The 16,957-nt window shown below is 43.7% G+C and overlaps 1 protein-coding gene and 1 pseudogene across 1 annotated transcript in view; both read right to left on the reverse strand.

Annotated features, from left to right (window-relative positions):
* Positions 1–16,957, reverse strand: part of LOC147257770 (voltage-dependent T-type calcium channel subunit alpha-1H-like) — a 53,223-nt gene that overhangs the window by 17,494 nt on the left and 18,772 nt on the right. Inside the window, exons 7-19 of the mRNA XM_086211934.1 lie at positions 15,128–15,440; positions 14,902–14,994; positions 13,287–13,863; positions 10,150–10,526; positions 7,646–7,797; positions 6,209–6,394; positions 4,248–4,365; positions 3,643–3,798; positions 2,854–2,941; positions 2,582–2,772; positions 1,515–1,814; positions 1,013–1,113; positions 626–749 (exon numbers count right to left, since the gene is read on the reverse strand). Coding sequence (XP_086068060.1) covers positions 626–749; positions 1,013–1,113; positions 1,515–1,814; positions 2,582–2,772; positions 2,854–2,941; positions 3,643–3,798; positions 4,248–4,365; positions 6,209–6,394; positions 7,646–7,797; positions 10,150–10,526; positions 13,287–13,863; positions 14,902–14,994; positions 15,128–15,440 — 2,776 coding nt within the window. The remainder of the gene's footprint in view (positions 1–625; positions 750–1,012; positions 1,114–1,514; positions 1,815–2,581; positions 2,773–2,853; positions 2,942–3,642; positions 3,799–4,247; positions 4,366–6,208; positions 6,395–7,645; positions 7,798–10,149; positions 10,527–13,286; positions 13,864–14,901; positions 14,995–15,127; positions 15,441–16,957) is intronic.
* Positions 4,503–5,318, reverse strand: LOC147257771 (uncharacterized; annotated as a pseudogene).

Here is a 16,957-nt window from a genome sequence, read left to right on the forward strand (position 1 = left end):
TTCTGCATTAGGTTTCACCTGCCGCTGCATATCCTAAGACTGTGTCTGAGTTATAATTTGACATCAAGCTAAATTTACGATGGTCAAAGCTGAGGTTAAATGATGGGGAACGCATTTTGCAAACATGGGGGATTATGACAATCTGATACTTGGTATCAGCGTGTTACTGAACGAAATTGCTGGATTTTATTTTTGAAATATACCTTTGTGTGTACATATATATATATATTATACACACACACACACACGTATCCCGGTAGATATAATCTGAACCATTATCCCAAATCGTTAGCAGACTGCTCGGTGTTTATTTGAGCATTTATCCCGAGAGAGAGGAGTCAGGAGTATCATGCGTGTGGTAAGTGTTGCATAACTGACTCAGGTTGCACGCACTTCTGTCGTTTCTGGAAGAAGAGAATACAGTGAAATATTTGGTTCACATTTACGCATATTTTCAGATAGCAGGTGAAGCGAAGTGCAACAACACGCTCGCATTATTAACTGCTTGGTTTGCTCAGAGAGGGAAGAAGACCGTATTGGCAGATACTGAAGGTTGTGGTGCGAGGACTGAGTACAAACATCCTGGCTACTGTGTGCATGCATGTGTTTGTGTGCTCCTCCTTACCATGCTGTGAGGCTGTATGTCAGGTCTCTCCAGTGCAATGGTGATACAGTTGAGGAAGATGAAGAGGAGGATGACATGATCAAACATCTTGTGGCCTATGATCCTCTGACACCAGACCCTGAACCTAAAGGACCAAGGGTGAGTGAGATCATTGCACTGACGTAAAACCTCCTTCACAAAGTCTCTGTTTTGCCAAATGTATTGAATAAAAATGAAAATCATCCACTGTAAACATCAACTGTAACCGTCACACTCCAACTGGGAATTTTTACACGTGCAGTAGCTGAAACCACCCAGGCCACTCGCTGAATATGAGTGTGTAGGTGAGTGTGTGTTTGTGTGTGTGTGTGTGTGTGTGTGTGTGTGTGTGTTTGTGTGTATATTTACCGGTTCTGTGGAGCGAACACATAGAGGGACCACTCTTCATGCTCCAGGCACCACTGGGGCTCATATGGCTCCAGTATCTTCTTCAGTTTCTTATATAAACTCTGGAAGGAAAACACACACACACACGCACACACACACACACACACACACACACACACACACACAGCATGAACACATTTCACATTCTCATCATGTAAAGAAACAGAAGGCAAAAGAAATAATCTAAGGTTTGTTTTTAGTGGTTCTATTATTCCAACATGCCTCCTTCACTCTGCTCTAAATTATTATTCAGCTAATACTTTCAAAGTTATATAAGTGTTTAAGGTCACTTAGAATGAAATGTAGGCCTTTGCAAGATAATTAGCAGCAGCTTTTGAAGTCTGAAACGCATCTAAACAATGAAAACACTTTTATTAACTTGTAGCAACAACATCAAAATGGATTTTTTTTCTTGTGACCTTGAAAAACCTGGCGGGATAAGATCATATAAACAAAGAAGCACCTCCTCAACCTCTTCCTCCTCCTGGTGACTGTGGTAAGGTGACGTCAGTGGAGCGTCGTCGTAGCAATGGTCAGGGAGGTGAAAGGTGGTGCCGTTGCAGTCGGGCGGGTGGAGCATGGGGACTTGCAGGTAATCAGGTTGGTCCAGGGACTGTTCTCTGCTGCTGGGAACCGAGCTGGTGTGAGTGTCAGACAGCAGGGACTCCATCTCCCCTGACTGGCTCCTCCTGTGCAGGCTGGGGGCTCGTCCGATGCTGGTCCAGCTGGAGCGACGGCTCTCTGGTCCGTTATCCCGTGAAGACTGTCGACAGCCAAAAAACACTGACACTGAGTTGAACGAAATCCTCCAAAACAGGAGCAATTAAGAAGCACCTTAAGGGATGGATGCCATGTTCTGATGTAAGTCATTGTTCTATTTCTTTCTCTACCACTACACACATAAGGTGCACGGTTGTGCATGTTGTCTCTAGAGTTGAGGACAGTAATAGAAATACGTCACCAAGTATGGATTGATTTTTTTTTTTTACCCAAAGGTAAAAACAAACCAAACAATAGCGATCAAATCCAAAACAGACTTTAAAGGAGACAGCAGCACATTGTTGTGTATTAAGACCCTGCTTTAAAGAGCGGCAGCGCATTTTCCTTGCTTTTCCTGCTCATGCATATTACATTCATTGGAGGGTCGAGGGAAAAAAGGTAGTTTGTTGCAAAAACGCGGAGAGACTGTGATTATGTATTCCATTGAATGAAAGAAAACTGCGGGGCAAAAGTGCATATCTGCTTGCAGTGAACTTTCTCCATCTGGAGCAACTTTGCCAGTCTCAAGTCTGAAGGAGAAGAGGAGTTGGGTGAGAGGTTGGGGACTGTTCCCTGGGAAAAACACAGGATTAAATGCTATTTGTTTTTAACCAAAGCAAAGGAGGCTTGAAAACACCTTAAAATCTGTAATTTAGCCTTTAACTACTGCAAAACAGCAGCAATTTCTCTGTAATAGTCTCAATTAAATGATAGCTGATAGCATGTGCTTCAACATTTGTAAATAATAAATGTCAAGTGTGTGAGGCTCACCGGAGACCTCTGCTCAAAGCTGCTGATGTCCATGGAAGCACCACTTAGTCGGCGGGATTGACAGGACATGACAGTGGGCGTGGCTGCAGTGTGTGTGATGACAGGCAGAGGAGGGGGCAGCGCCGCTGGCATGGAAGCTTTTGGGTTCAGCAAACCATTTGGGGTCTCTATCAGGGCCTGGATCTTGAGCTCTGTTTATACACATGAACCTGTTTAACGGGACCGTGAGTGTTACTGCAGTTCCACGTAAAACGTTGCGAGAGTGTGTGTACCTGCGGCGAACATATCCCTCAGCTTCTCCTCGTCCTCGTAAGACAGGGATTGTCTTTCGTCATCTGTCTCAGATCTATTGGCATCACCCTAAACACACATAAAACAGCATATCAGCACTCCTCCACCATTGTCTGTTCACTGTTATAAAAGTGAAAATATGATTAAGTTGAGAGGGAAAGGCATAGTGACAAATAGTCAGAAGGGTGGAGGGGATCTCCAGTGTTCTCTGGTTGAGTTATGTGACTTTGGCAGCAATCTCCTGTAGTCACACCAATAAAGCTTTACTGAATTTAATTAAAATTCACGCCAGAAAGATGGAAGCAGGCGGCTTTGGCAAAGGGTATCTGTACGTGTGTGTGCGTGTGTGTGTGTGTGTGAGTGTGAGTGTGAGTGTGTGAGACGGAGATAGTGAGCAAATGCTCTCTGATGCTCGAGATAAAAGATGAAAACTAAACAACAAAAGCTCACCAGCTGTGAATGGCAGGCGATATCAAACACATCCCCACCCAGGAGACTGGTGTGTGTGTGTGTGTGTGTGTGTGTGTGTGTGTGTGTGTGTGCGTGCGCATGTGTCAGCAAGGAAGAAAGTAGGGAACGATGGATAGAAAAAAATAACCGAGAAAGAAGGAAAAGAGAGTGATAGGAAGAGAGAGAACGAGGTGAAACCACACAGGCAGGATGGTGGAGATAATTCTCTTGTAGGCAGCTTTGGTATCCTCAGCACAACAGAGCTGAATTAGTGCCTCAGTCTCTAAGTAGCTTAAATGATACTGCATCTTTGCCCTTACTTCTGCTTGAAAGCCCTCAACCAGAATGGCTACAAGCAGGTTGAAGAGGACGTAGTTGCCAAAGGTCATGAGGGCTACAAAGTAGAGAGCAGCCAATGGCGTGGTGGAGGCCATCCCATTATAGAGCACGGCGTTCCAGTCCTCCTGGGTGAGGATCTGCAGATGGGACCAGAGGAAGAAATAAACACACCAGGCACATACGCATCCATTGCCTGCAGCTACCAGAGAAGTTAATATTGACTTGTCAGTATAACAGCAATGATGCTCATCAGTGTTAAATGAACTCATATGGTGTGTGTGTTTCATTACTCTTCCTCCCCCCTTGGCTGGTTAAGTTCTTCTTACTTTCCTGATGGGAGTGATTTTATGTTTTGTGAAATATCCGAGTGAGCAATCCTAAATTGGGTCAAATGGAATAATAGAGACAATCCTCTGGCCTCCTGCCAGTGACAGCAGCTGCTGCTGTTTGAATCTCATCCCAGTTCATTTTCAAAATTAAATTTATCAACGGAAGGGAAATTCCTCTAAATTAAAGAATTATCTGTGTGTTGGTGTGCGTATACAGACTGTTTGCATCAGTGTGTTGGTGTGTTCGTTTGTCGAACCTGGAACACAGTGACAGTCGCCCACAGCAGGGAGTCAAAGTTTTTTCTGTCGGGTAAGGTGTCTCCACTTTCCTGCCCCAAACCAAATTTACATCCAAACAGATGCATTCCCAAGATACTACAAAACACACACACACACACACACACACACACACACACACGCACACGCACACACATAAACACACAGACGCAAAAGTAAGAAAAAACATTAGTTCAAAATACTTTCTACAAGTAGAAACAGTGTCTGATGTCGTATCCGTCGAACTTTAAATAGAGTTCTCTACAATTAGGAGTTGGGATTTTCATTGCATGAATGTTACTGTTGTTAGGAAAGGCCTGGGAGTGTGAGGGGTGGGGGGGTTCTTTGCTGCTCGACTGCGCTCCTCTGGACTGAGGTTTCAGGTGTTGTTCCGGGAATCTGCTCTCCCAGTTTGGGGGTCACCACCCCGAGTGCTCCTACTACCATGGTGACCACGTCAGCCTTGACCTTCCACATCTGTTCTACCTGTTCTTTTAACCCCTGGTACTTCTCAGCCTTCTCGCGTTCCTTCTTCCTGATGTTGCCGTCAGCTGGTATCGCCACATCTATCACCACTGCCCTCTTTTGTTGTTTATCCACCACTGCTACGTCTCGTTGGTTCACCAGTAGCTGTTTGCCAGTCTGGAAGCTGAAGTCCCACAGCACCTTAGTCCTGTTGTTCTCAACCACTTTTGGTGGTATCTCCCATTGGGATTTGGGTCCTTCTAGTCCATACTGGGTACAGATGTTTCTAAACACTTCCCCGGCACTTGGCTACGCCTCTCCACGTATGCTTTTGCGGCATCTTACACCCTGCTACTATGTGTTGGATTGTCTAAGGAGCATCCTTACACAGTCAGCAACCTTGGTAGACCTTGGCCTCTATGGCTCTTGTACTTAGGGCCTGCTTTTGTGCCGCCATGATGAGTGCCTCTGCACTGTCTTTGAGTCCAGCATGTTCCAGCCATTGGTAGGTCTTAATATCAGCCACTTCCTCAGTCTGGCAGTTGTACATTCCGTGTAGGGGCTTGTCCGTCCACCTCTGTTCCTCTCCCTCCTCATTCTCATCAGGTTTCAGCTGTCAGAGGCATTAACTGAGCAGCTCGTCCTGAGGGCCATCTTCTCGATGTATCCTTGGGTTCTCTGCATGTAACCCCTCTCTCTGGGATTGCTTGTATAGTAGCATTCCAACAATTCCGTGTTGTCTGCCCTTGTCGAAGTGTATCTTCTTCCAGTATCTCATTTGTGATCAGGTTGCCCTGGTTCCCTAGTGACTGACATTGACCTTGTTGACCCGGGAGACGTCCGAGCCTGTATGACTATTTTTTCATGACTCATGCTCTGAGGAAGGGCAGTGTTGCATTAGGGGTCTTGCCTAAGGACCCTTACTGGACGTCAACTTGCCATAGCAGGGAATCCCCAACCTCCATGTTCAAGTCCATTGACTTAACCACTGTACTATCCAGCCGCTGTATATGTGCCTGTATGTATATGCACAGACACACACACACACACACACACACACACATATATATACCCTCATCCTTTATATCTTTATTCTATCTTTATTCTACCTGTTTTTAAATGGAAATATTATGTGATATATGAGGAGAGGACAGAGTGTCAATGAGCAAGTACACAACCTGATGTTTTACATTTCACTATTAACCTTTACCTACCGGAATTACATTCATAATTTAAATTTCTAATTTAAAAATGACCGTTTCATTTAGCTGAATGTAGTGATAATTTAATAAGAATGCTACAACAATTGTCGAGGAATAATTATGTTTGTGTGAAAGGTCACGATACAGGAGGTTGTGAAATAAAAATGTCAGCCTTTTCTAGGCTGTAATCGGTTTAATTAATGCAGAGAAAATATTTTAGCTTGTTGAGTTTCCACCCTGCAGCAGCATCACCTCAAGAGAGAAAGGCAATTTACCTGAATATGAATATGAACAGCATCAGCAACATGCAGAAAGTGGCCACATTGTCCATTGTTTTCATCAGCACCACCAGCTGCCTCCTCAAGGCAGGAAGGAAGCGGACCAGCTTCAAAACTCTCAGTAGACGGAAGGTACGCAGCACTGACAAGCCTCCCTCCGCCTCACCCACAATCTCCCACACACTAAAACACACACACACACACACACACAAACACACACACACACACACACACACGAAAAGCAGGTATCATCACGAGGTCAAATTGATATTAAAAGGAACAAAGTAATTAAAACCTGCTTAACCTCAGCTGTCAGCATTAGTATCTTGGACAAAAATCCTCTTTTCCAAATAGAAGAGGTGCTAAAGTCACTCGCTGTTTACAACTCACTGCCTGATTTAAAAAAAATAAATAAATAAAAGAGCTCAAGGGACTGGACAGTAAACAAGCCTTCAAGATATCTAACTGCTAAATAATGAAGTGAATATGGGCTTCAGGACCCAAGCTGTTTTCACACCTATAGTTCATTTGTATTCAGACCAGTTGAGTTTGTTCAAAACAAGCCAAAATGCATCACTACAATTCAAATGAGAAGCTTCACTCGTCTTGGGTCAGATGGGTCATAGGCACAACAGTCAGTACCGGTACGCATTCCTAATCATTCTTTTCGCATGCGGTGCAAGCTGCTCCCGTTTGCGTGCTCTGTTGAATCCAAAAAAATGCAAAGCACACATAATGTTTTCCCATGACACACACCCACATATACACAAGATTTTTAATCCCAGTTGAACTTGCTTTAAAAAGCTGCTTGGTCCCCTTCCTGCTAGAAGGCAAGAAGTGAAGGTGATGTCTTGGGCTCACACGCAATCCTTGGTAGCTGTAATATACACAGCATGAAGGACAGTGACGGGGTTTCTTTTATATACATTTGTTATTGCTTCAGGCTGTTTTTCCAACATCAACACTGAAGGATTCTTAAACACAGACGTGTTGAATCTATGCTCGAGTTGACATAAAGCTGCGGAGGTTTAACTGCCTCTGTGCATATTGTTCACTGTGGCGTCCTGACCCCCTGTCACAGCCGAGACCAAGATTAGAAGCAGTGGAAGTGGGCAGCAAATTTCAGTATTCTGTGCCTTACGTTCCAATCCCAGCCGTTTGGCATTTGGGAGTGAATGGCGATTAAATCTCTTCCCACTGAAATCAAAATCCTGATGTGAGGGAGGGTCTTTCAAGGTTAGAGGGAGCTGGGCTTTGGTGACAGTTAGTTGGGTCAAATCGTGTTTGGGTCACATCCTCAGCAGAAGTTTGCTCGTGCTGTATCATGAACCGAAAGCTCCAGGGCTCAGTTCAACCACACTAAAGAAAGAAAAAATAAACATTCAACAACAACAACAACAACAACAACAAAAAAGAGCCTCTTCTGAGCCCCACCTGATGATGACAATGATGCTGTCAAAGCCATTGTAGGGGTTCTTGATGTAGCCAAAGAGCCCCAGAGCCAGGACCTTCAGTAGCATCTCCAGACTGAAGAGACTAGTGAACACCATGTTACTGATCTCCAAAATATCTGTCAGCTCCTGCGGCTGTAGAGGTGCAGTGTTGGAGGAGGGGAGGAGAGACATTGATGTGAGGAGATGGACAGGCACAGAGAGAAATGAGCAAACAGATAGACAGACTGTCAGCTGGGAGCGCAGTAAGACAACATGTTGAGAATTTCTAAATCTGGTCAAGGTTTCTGTGTGGGGTTGTATGGACTCAAGTGTTTGATATGCAGAGACCTGCCCAGGGATGTGAATGCACCTTCCTACCATCTTGATATTACTTAAAGACGTGATTCTCACACCGTGTAGCAGAGAAGGTATTGCAGGAGACAGCGAGAGCACGACTGAATTATTCCGATTGATGTCTGACAAGATGCTTTTGTGTTAATAAATCTACCAAGGTTCAGTTTAAAACGCCCAGATCCTGATCTCAGTTCCATCCCGGATCTACAGAAGGAACCGGTTACAGGGCTGTGACGGGGTCTCATTCATGACTACAAATGTTACACAGAGTCGAGTTGGGCAACCCATGGAGTAAAAGCACCAGAGACTTCTGCTGACTCAGCTGGTTTGGATGCAATTATTTCATCTTTTTCCTGTTCTAGATTTAATGGATTAAATTATGATTGTAAACTAATTCACTCTGCAGGTTGTTTTACCCTAAAAAAACAACAACAAAAAAACCCTACCTGCTGTTTTATGGCTGCTACTTCAACGACATCAACTCATGAAAACCGACTATTTTAGACCAGCATGCATCACATGACAGGTGCCTTACTTGTAATTCCACAGTTTGGCCACTATGAGACCTTCCTGGAGGCTTTGGTTTCACTGTTAATTACTAAGAGCTGTAGCGATACTGCAGGTGCAGGTTTTTAATATTCAATTTTTTAATCAAGTGTTATATTACCATTGAATATTGATATTATCCAGTGTTCAAAAAGCAAGGATGCTGGTTTGACCTTCTTTTTTTTCTTTTCTTGTTGTTGTCACGTGAATATGGATTATTAGTTTGCACTATATTCCTGTAGGGCCACGTTCACACAGAATTGATCCGTTTATTAAATTTTAAAAAGTATATATGGAAATATTAAATCCCAGTCTTGCAGGTTTGATTGGAGTTGTAATTAAAGGTGAGATTTGTAATATTGTGCATAGAAAGTTCGAATTTGAGATACGAGTGAACCTTCAAACTTTCTGTGCTGCCCGCTTGAGTGTGAAATACGAGGAAGCAGCTTGTTTCAAATAGCGCCTTTGAAGGCTTGAATGAGCTGTAAAACGTTTTCAGTTTTCAAAGTTTCAGAAATTCTGACAATCTGACAACATTTTAATTAGTAATTTTCATTTGCGCAAAAGCAGTTCCCCTAAGTTTCTACATAAACCTATTTCAGTGCAACAGCAATTCTGGTCGTGTAAAATGTCCTCTGAAGCAGGAAAGAAAGTGATGTAATGTGACTACTGTCTGCATAACCAAGACCTAATAAATGGCAGCCTACGATACAGAATGGGTAAAGAGTGGTACTGGAGAGCACTATGCCATAAAACTGGGGGACATTTCTTCTTCTTTTTCTTCTTCTTCTTCTTTTTATTTTACAGTGAACGTAACTACTGCAATCTATTTCCCTCAGTTTATCAAACTAGTAGAGCTGTGTAAACAAGTACAGTGACATCTGGCAGAAACAGAGATCCTCTCCAGAGATCAAGTCTCCGAGGTATTTCAGTCGAAGCAAAACACTAACACAAGTCACATTCGTTGCAATGAGGGAACATGTCCCCCAGTACCACGGTATCAGTCCTATGTACTGTGTGACTGAGGCGAAGCAATTTATACGGAGCAGTTAAAAAATATGGTTATTGTATTCATACATGTAGTTTCATTGTTGGTTTCCATCGTATCAGGGGATTCATGCTCTTAGAGCTGCAGATCCGTCATATTCTTCAGCCAATAGGACAAAAGCAATCCCCCCCCGTTTCCCACAGTCTTTTTCTCGCCTTTCGCCAATCACAAAGTCAGATCTGTCCTCCTCCCTCTTCCCTCTGCCCCCCTCGCTACCCTTTTGCTCTCCATCCTGTTCCAGGGTCACACTTTAATTAACACTTCAGGTCTTATGAGTTTCTCCATCTCCTGACGCATGCGTGCACATACCCACACACAGCCGCACTTTATGAGCCCATATGCCTGGTGCTGCAAGTGTTGATTGGAGTGTGCGCTTATTGGCCCGACCACACACAGTGATTAACACATCCATTTTCAATCAAACTGTAGTCACGTCCAAGCAGCGAGAATCACGCACCCAAAACTGTGAACGCGCACGCCCTAGCAATCAAGCCCTCCCTCACACGCACGCGCGCGCGCGCGCGCACACACACACACACACACACACACACACATACCTGTTGGTGGTACTCTATGCCCATCGACAGTGTATTAATAAGAATAGCAATCATGATTCCTCTGTTGAAGTATCTGCTGCCAACAATGAGTTCCAGTTTTTTTCTCAGTCCCGCCCAGCAACGCTTGCACAGCCTTGTCTTTGTCTCAGACACTTGTGCGTCTCCTTGGCGGGGGCTGCTACAGTGGCACGGGCTGGTACTGTGACACGGGCTGTTGCCATGGCAGGAGCTGCTGTACCCAAACTGCTGGTCGTCAGGCTGCTCATTAACATTTCCACTGTCACAAAGTTGGTTGTTGTAGACGCAGTACGGACACACTGAGGACTCTCCCGGGACTTCACCTGGCAACGGTAAAGCAGGATGCCCGGCGCAACCACCTGCACAAGACACCAAAGGTTACACACAACTCACAAAATGGTTTGTTAAGTCTACTGTTCAATAATTTCTGGTAAAGGAGAATACCTTCATTTGATTTCTGTCAGGAAAAAAAAATCAACAACTTGGAAGCTACTGTGCAGCTGGGATGCTTTGTGCAGAGGGGTAGAGTTCTTTTATTAGAACGGGGATGTGTGTGTGTGTGTGTGTGTGTGTGTGTGTGTGTGTATGTGTGTGTGTGTGTGTGTGTGTGTGTGTGTGGCCGTGCGTGCGTGTGTTGGGGAAGCGGGGGTAAGATTTCAGCAGAATCCATTAGCAAGCAGCTTGGGAGGAATACACTTATGACATAACAACAAACACTAATCTAGCATGAGCAGTTCACTTGTCATCACAATTACAACAAATTCCCGTTTCACTGAAGACTGATATAGGGAATCCAATCAAGTCGCTCCGTGGTGTGTATCGGTAGATAATGCAGACTGCGAGGAAACTTTCAGGCAGACTTTGCTGAAACGACTTTCTGTGCCACATACACAGAAAAGACACTTATCCAGGGCTGTTATTCCCAACTCTTTTGGTCAGGATCTCCGGTGCATGTACTGTAAGCACATACTGAATTATTTCTACCACTTGTCCCAGTTACACTCAGAATTCATTGCGGAAAAATTGATTTGTGTTTTATTTAGTATTTATTTAATTTTACGCATCAGTTTACTCTTCAAAATAAAGAGTTGCATTGTGGGATTTTGATTTTTCAGTCTTGACACATATGAGTGACACGTGTATGTGTATTTATGTAAATGTATCAAAGTGGGATTGTACCAGGTTGTCAACGATATCATTACACCACCGACAGCAAAAGTGGCAAAAATGTTGCAGATATAAACATGTAACCAGATAGATTTTTTTTTCTTTTTAGGTGGACTTTTCATCCAGAGATCTCCGTCCTCAGTTGTTCAATCCTGAGCTGCAGAGCTGCTCCCTGCCACACAGAAGACGCGCTGCCACACATCTAAAGGTACAGGACTCGCACGGTGGATGACTACCCTCACAACCCCACTTCGATAAATCCTAAATATTAAGTTAACATCAGGAGCCCCAGCTGCTTTGATTCTTCTTCTTTTAAAAATGATCTCTTGTGTGTGCTAAAGTTTTATAGGAGGGTCATATTTTGCCTGCATGAGCCAAGCTCGTCCGTGTCTGTGCCTAAATATAACGCCTGTCATGGTTGTCATTAGCGTGGAGACATGATACCATCCTCTTAGGTCCCACGGACTTTCGTATACTTTCTACCCAAATTTTTAAAAGGCCAAAGGGCATTGCCTGTGGGAAAACATATTTGTTCCTAAAAAAGGAATCGTTTCTTGTGTCATCTTGAACTGATTGTGGCATGGAGCAAACCATGGCCTCCTTCAAAGCTGTGGTCCCGGCTAGCAACAAAGTCAAAAGTCTGTGCCAACTAAAGGCAGCAGCAGCAGCAGGACGAATTTATACCAGCGTCTCAAAGAGATGCGTGCATCTGAATCAAAAAGTGTGCAACAGTAGCACAAGATGGTGTAAGGCCCAAAAACACTCCCTAAGAACAGGTGACAGTAGTGGAACCACTGTCCCATAGTAGCCCTATAGGGGGCGTTGGTAGGAAGCAGCTGAGGTGTTTAACATCACTAAAGGTATTAAGCCCATCGTGGTAAGAATAATTACTTAGTCTTTATCTGTTTGTTTAAAAAAAATCCTAATCCATCCATCCATCCATTTTCTATACCACTTATCTGTTAAGGGTCGGGGGGAGGGGGCTGGAGCCTATCCCAGCTGGCACTAGGCGAGAGGCGGGGTTCACCCTGGACGGGTCGCCAGTCCGTCACAGGGCCATCAGGAACAATTAGGGGCTCAGTATCTTGCTTAAGAACACTTTGACATGGTCACCAGGGGAAGCGACGATCGAACCAGCGACCCCTCGGTTGTTGGACGGCCGCTCTACCTCTGACCCATGCCGCCCCCTAATCCAGGAGGGGTGTGACAAAAAATACGAATTTGGCGATTGCTGCAATTACTATTTTGTTCTGAAAATGTTCTGAGAATAATATGTGTAAAGTTCTGGTCATGTTTTCAGGGAGAAGTTTTAAAATAGTTTCTGGAATATTCTCCACATATAAAGGGATAAAATACTCTAAAAACATCCTGAAAACTCTGAGTACAGGTCAAATATTCCAACGTCCCCAAAACGTTTTCAGAATGTTGCCGGTTAAATGTGTCGTCTTTTCCAACGTTGAACCTAACAGGGAACATTAGTCAAAATGATTCAACATCATTAAAACGTTCTTTCAATATCAAATAAAAACATTTTCCTTGACATCAGTACAACTTGTTGTGAGAATGTCCCCTGCTAGCTGGACTACAACCCAACTCCTGAACACTGCAACCAAATTACTGCCACGTCCATGTTGACTCCCAGCTTTGCTGAATACATTTGCAGTTATTACTGCTAGTAAGTAGGGGGGAATGTTGTCTTTGTAATTTCCATAGCCTGAATTGAAATTTATCCACAAGACTAAAAAAGTAATTAAAATGAAGCAAAGCAAAGCTATTGGATAACACAAACAACATCCTACGAGCGCTTTCTTCATCAACACAATCAACTCCTCCAGATTTGCATGATTGTCTAGAAGGGTAGAGAAGCTTTGAGGGCACTCACATCATCACAATCACACACACACACACACACACACACACACACACACACACACACACACCTGCATTCTCACCATGCTCCAGCACCAGCTGTGGCAGTCTGTTGATGGTCTCCGTGGCAACCAGCCTCTTCTGGTCCCGAGTCTTTGCATCCAGGTGGGTAAAGAGGGGTGATATGATGGGATAATTAAATCCATTCCCTCCGTTACTGACAGGTCGCTCAGACTGAAGCTGATGGTCATGGTGATGATGCTGCTGATGGTGATGGTAAAGCTGATGAAGATGCGACAGGTCGTTGGGGGCGTGGCCTGAATGCCGATGGGCAAGTCCATTCATCTCCCCAACTCCAGCCCCTCTAGGTCCAATGCCTCTGTCTCTCTGACACACACAGGAACAGTGAAAGCGTGTGCGTGAATGAGCATAGAAGCGTGAAAGCCGCCGCCACGCCTTACGGCCCAGGTGTCCCAGGTAGCGGATAATCTCTTCATAGCAGCTCCCCGGTTGGCTGTCGCTGGCCAGAGTGGAAGCTGATTGGTGGAGCTGGCGGGCACGCTGCTCCGATTTCATTAAGGCGTGTTCTCTCTGCTTTGTTTCTGAAAACTGGGTTGCTATGACGACCAGGCACAGGTTGATCATGAAGAACGATCCCACCTAGTCATGATAACGCACACGTTACACACTGCTGTACGACACTGACAGCTGGATTGTCTGAGAGTTACACTTTGTACGAGTAAATGTGAGCGTATGTCGTATCAGCACTCATGTTTTGGAGACAAAAAAACTCAGCTCACACGCATTGTGAGGACTCCAATTTGGGAACATAAAGCGAGTTCCCACAATATCAGGAATTGAAGCAAGATCGTGCAGCATTTTTTTTTTTTTAGCTTGAACTAACAGTTTCAACATTCTTTTGATGATACACAGACACCAGAATAAGGAGGATAGAGACGCTTTCATCCCTTCTCCAAGCTCTGAATGTCACTTGAGCTGACAGCGAAATTCTCGCCAGCATGTAGTGTTGTTTTAAGGTACAAGACGTCAGCTTGGAATTCTCACGTTGTTTATGGAGGAAGCTGAAAAGGAAAAAAAGATCCTCTCCTACTTCTGGTCACTCATTCTGGGGGATGTTAGCAACTGCACTGAACCTGTACAAAACTGCAGTGGGTCCAGATATTGATGGTCCCAATAACTACCGCTAACTATAACGATGAAGCCTTTTCACCTCATGTCAAAAAATCTTTACTCCTCCCTCTGTCAAAATCAGCTGATTCCTATAAAATTGGATTACAACATTACAGTGCACCTACTTTCAAATTGTCAGCAGGGAATGCACCATCATCCTGTATTCCATTGCTTGGAACCAGCAGAGGCAGCTGACTCCTCAGCAAGGCGACATTTTGCTGACTTAAGATTAAGGCAATGTATCAGCCAAAAATGGACTTTAAAAAGAAAAGTGTCACATGGGTGTTCTTTCTCTCTTCTGCATCTCTTCTTTGTGACTCCAGAATGCAGAAAGAGCCAGTTATGTATATTTAGCTTGAGGCTAATGGCGCCTGATGGCTAACAACAGCAAAACAGTCCTTAAAAATTTGTTTACAAACTCACAAGCGTGCATGTGTGTGTGTGTGTGTGTGTGTGTGTGTGTGTGTCTGTGTCTGTGTGTGTGTGTGTGTGCACATGTATACTTACAATAATGAGGAAGATGAAGTAGATGAAGTTGTAGAAAGAGTGTGCATCCATAACATAGTACATAATGTCTACCCAACCTTCCAGAGTAATTACCTGAAACCACACACACATACACACACACACACACACACACACACACGTACATGCACACAAAAAGAGACACTTATCTGTGATGGGCAGTGTGCATATCAGTTGTATTGTATGAAGAAAACATCTTCACCTTTACCTGAAAAATGGCAATCCACGCATATCCAATGTTATCAAAGTTAATGGCTCCTTTGTGCGGGTTCAATTCCCCTGCTCGACACTCATTATAATACTGGTACCAGTTCACACACGACACTGGCTCATCTACTTTAAGTTGCATCTCTGGATGAGCCTCCTCAGCAGCCAGGAAGCAGGAATTTCCGCCCACGCGGCGGCGAGGCACATCAGAGCACCGAAGCATCCCATTGTCTCTCTCTGTTGAGCAAATGAAGGGGTGCTCGTCTGTGGCGTCTGGCCGATAGTAGCCACTTAGGAAGGAAACGTTATATTTCCTAGAAAACAAGGGTAAAAGATGAATGAATGCTGCATTCTTTTTCTTATTTGGAATGTATAAAACTAATATATATATATATATATATACACACAGAGCAGAGAAAATGATTGAAGGAAAAGGCAGCCTTTATTCTGTTTGTTTTACGGTAAACAAATCCCACGAAAAGACCAGATTTCTGTCTCCCTCAGCTGTCCATCACCTGTTTCCTATTTGTAGCTTAGTAACTGAGACTCTTTATACTTTGAATAATAAGATTTTATCTTTTTAAGTGCAGTGGAAGTGGTTTGTTTTCTTAGTAAATGTTACTCAAACAGGGTTAAAGGGTATATTTGTTGTTAACTGCAGATTAATACACATTCGTTGTTAGTCGGTAGCAAGACGCTGTATGGGGAGTTGATTAAAATAAACTGTAGTGGCCGCTTAAATAAAAGAACATGCCACCCAGCGGAATAGTGTGGCTGATTAATGTGTCTGTTTTTGGACAACAATGGAAGCCGTCCAGAGAGATGGACTCTATCAGGCTTTGGCTACGTAAACAGGACTTGTTAGTAGGATGAAAGATTGTTCGATGAGATTTGTGGGCAGAAAATTGAAATGACTAACCCTGCGCTTTAAGTAACTGGCTTAAAATACAAGTATGTACAAGTTATGTCTGAAAGATTTATTGATATTATGTCTGGACAAAATGTCTTCTTCCAGGACAAACAGAAATACAGAGAGACGATAGCCGAAGGAGAAAGAAGAAAAGAGCGGAGGCTACAGTAGAAAGATAAGCAATCAGTCATCCGCGGTGTAGAGAGGGGTCACAGGGGAAGTGTGCTCCCTCACTTCTTATTAGGAGAGACATTTTGTTGTTTATGAGGCAGAAAAATCCAAATTGCTGCAGTGAAAATAAAAGCTAGTAAAGGCTCAATAACCAAATAAGCAACGGGACGGCAGACTAATGTGACCACGTGTGATTACAGCAAGCTGACAGCAATAATATCACCTCTCTGAATACAGCTGCACTGTGTTAGAGGAGCTGATAAACTGTCACCGCCGGAAAATTAAAAGAGTGACAAAGTGGTTTTCCAGGCCTCAGCGTTCGAGGTAATGCCTTACTAAAGTACCGAGCTGCAGTCATTTCTTACTTTTAGTAGTAAACACATTTCTGTAATATTATTATCGTAACTTTTGTCCAGTTTACATTATCACCACGTCAAGTGTTTATTGATTTTTTTTAATTTTTTTAACTGGATTAATCCAATCTACTGCAGCCAGTAGGCTGCCAGAAAAATAAACGCATAGACAATCTTGGTGCCGAAGTGAGAAAACCGAATCAGACTTTTGAAACACTTTGAGTTTCGCAAAGCCTACAAGAGCCACAGGATCTCAAAGAAATATATGAAATGACCATGATTATGAAAGTAACCTCTTAAATCACATCAGCGTCATGGCACAACAGATAAAGGATTTTTTTTTTTTTTAAATCACAAATCAACCAGTCTCTCAGTATTTAGTGTATGAGTAATATGA

The sequence above is a fragment of the Aulostomus chinensis genome, chromosome 8 (genome assembly GCF_037954235.1).
Source record: "Aulostomus chinensis isolate RoL2024-O1b breed Wild chromosome 8, RoL_Achi_v1.0, whole genome shotgun sequence".
In the NCBI taxonomy this organism is placed as follows: domain Eukaryota; kingdom Metazoa; phylum Chordata; class Actinopteri; order Syngnathiformes; family Aulostomidae; genus Aulostomus; species Aulostomus chinensis.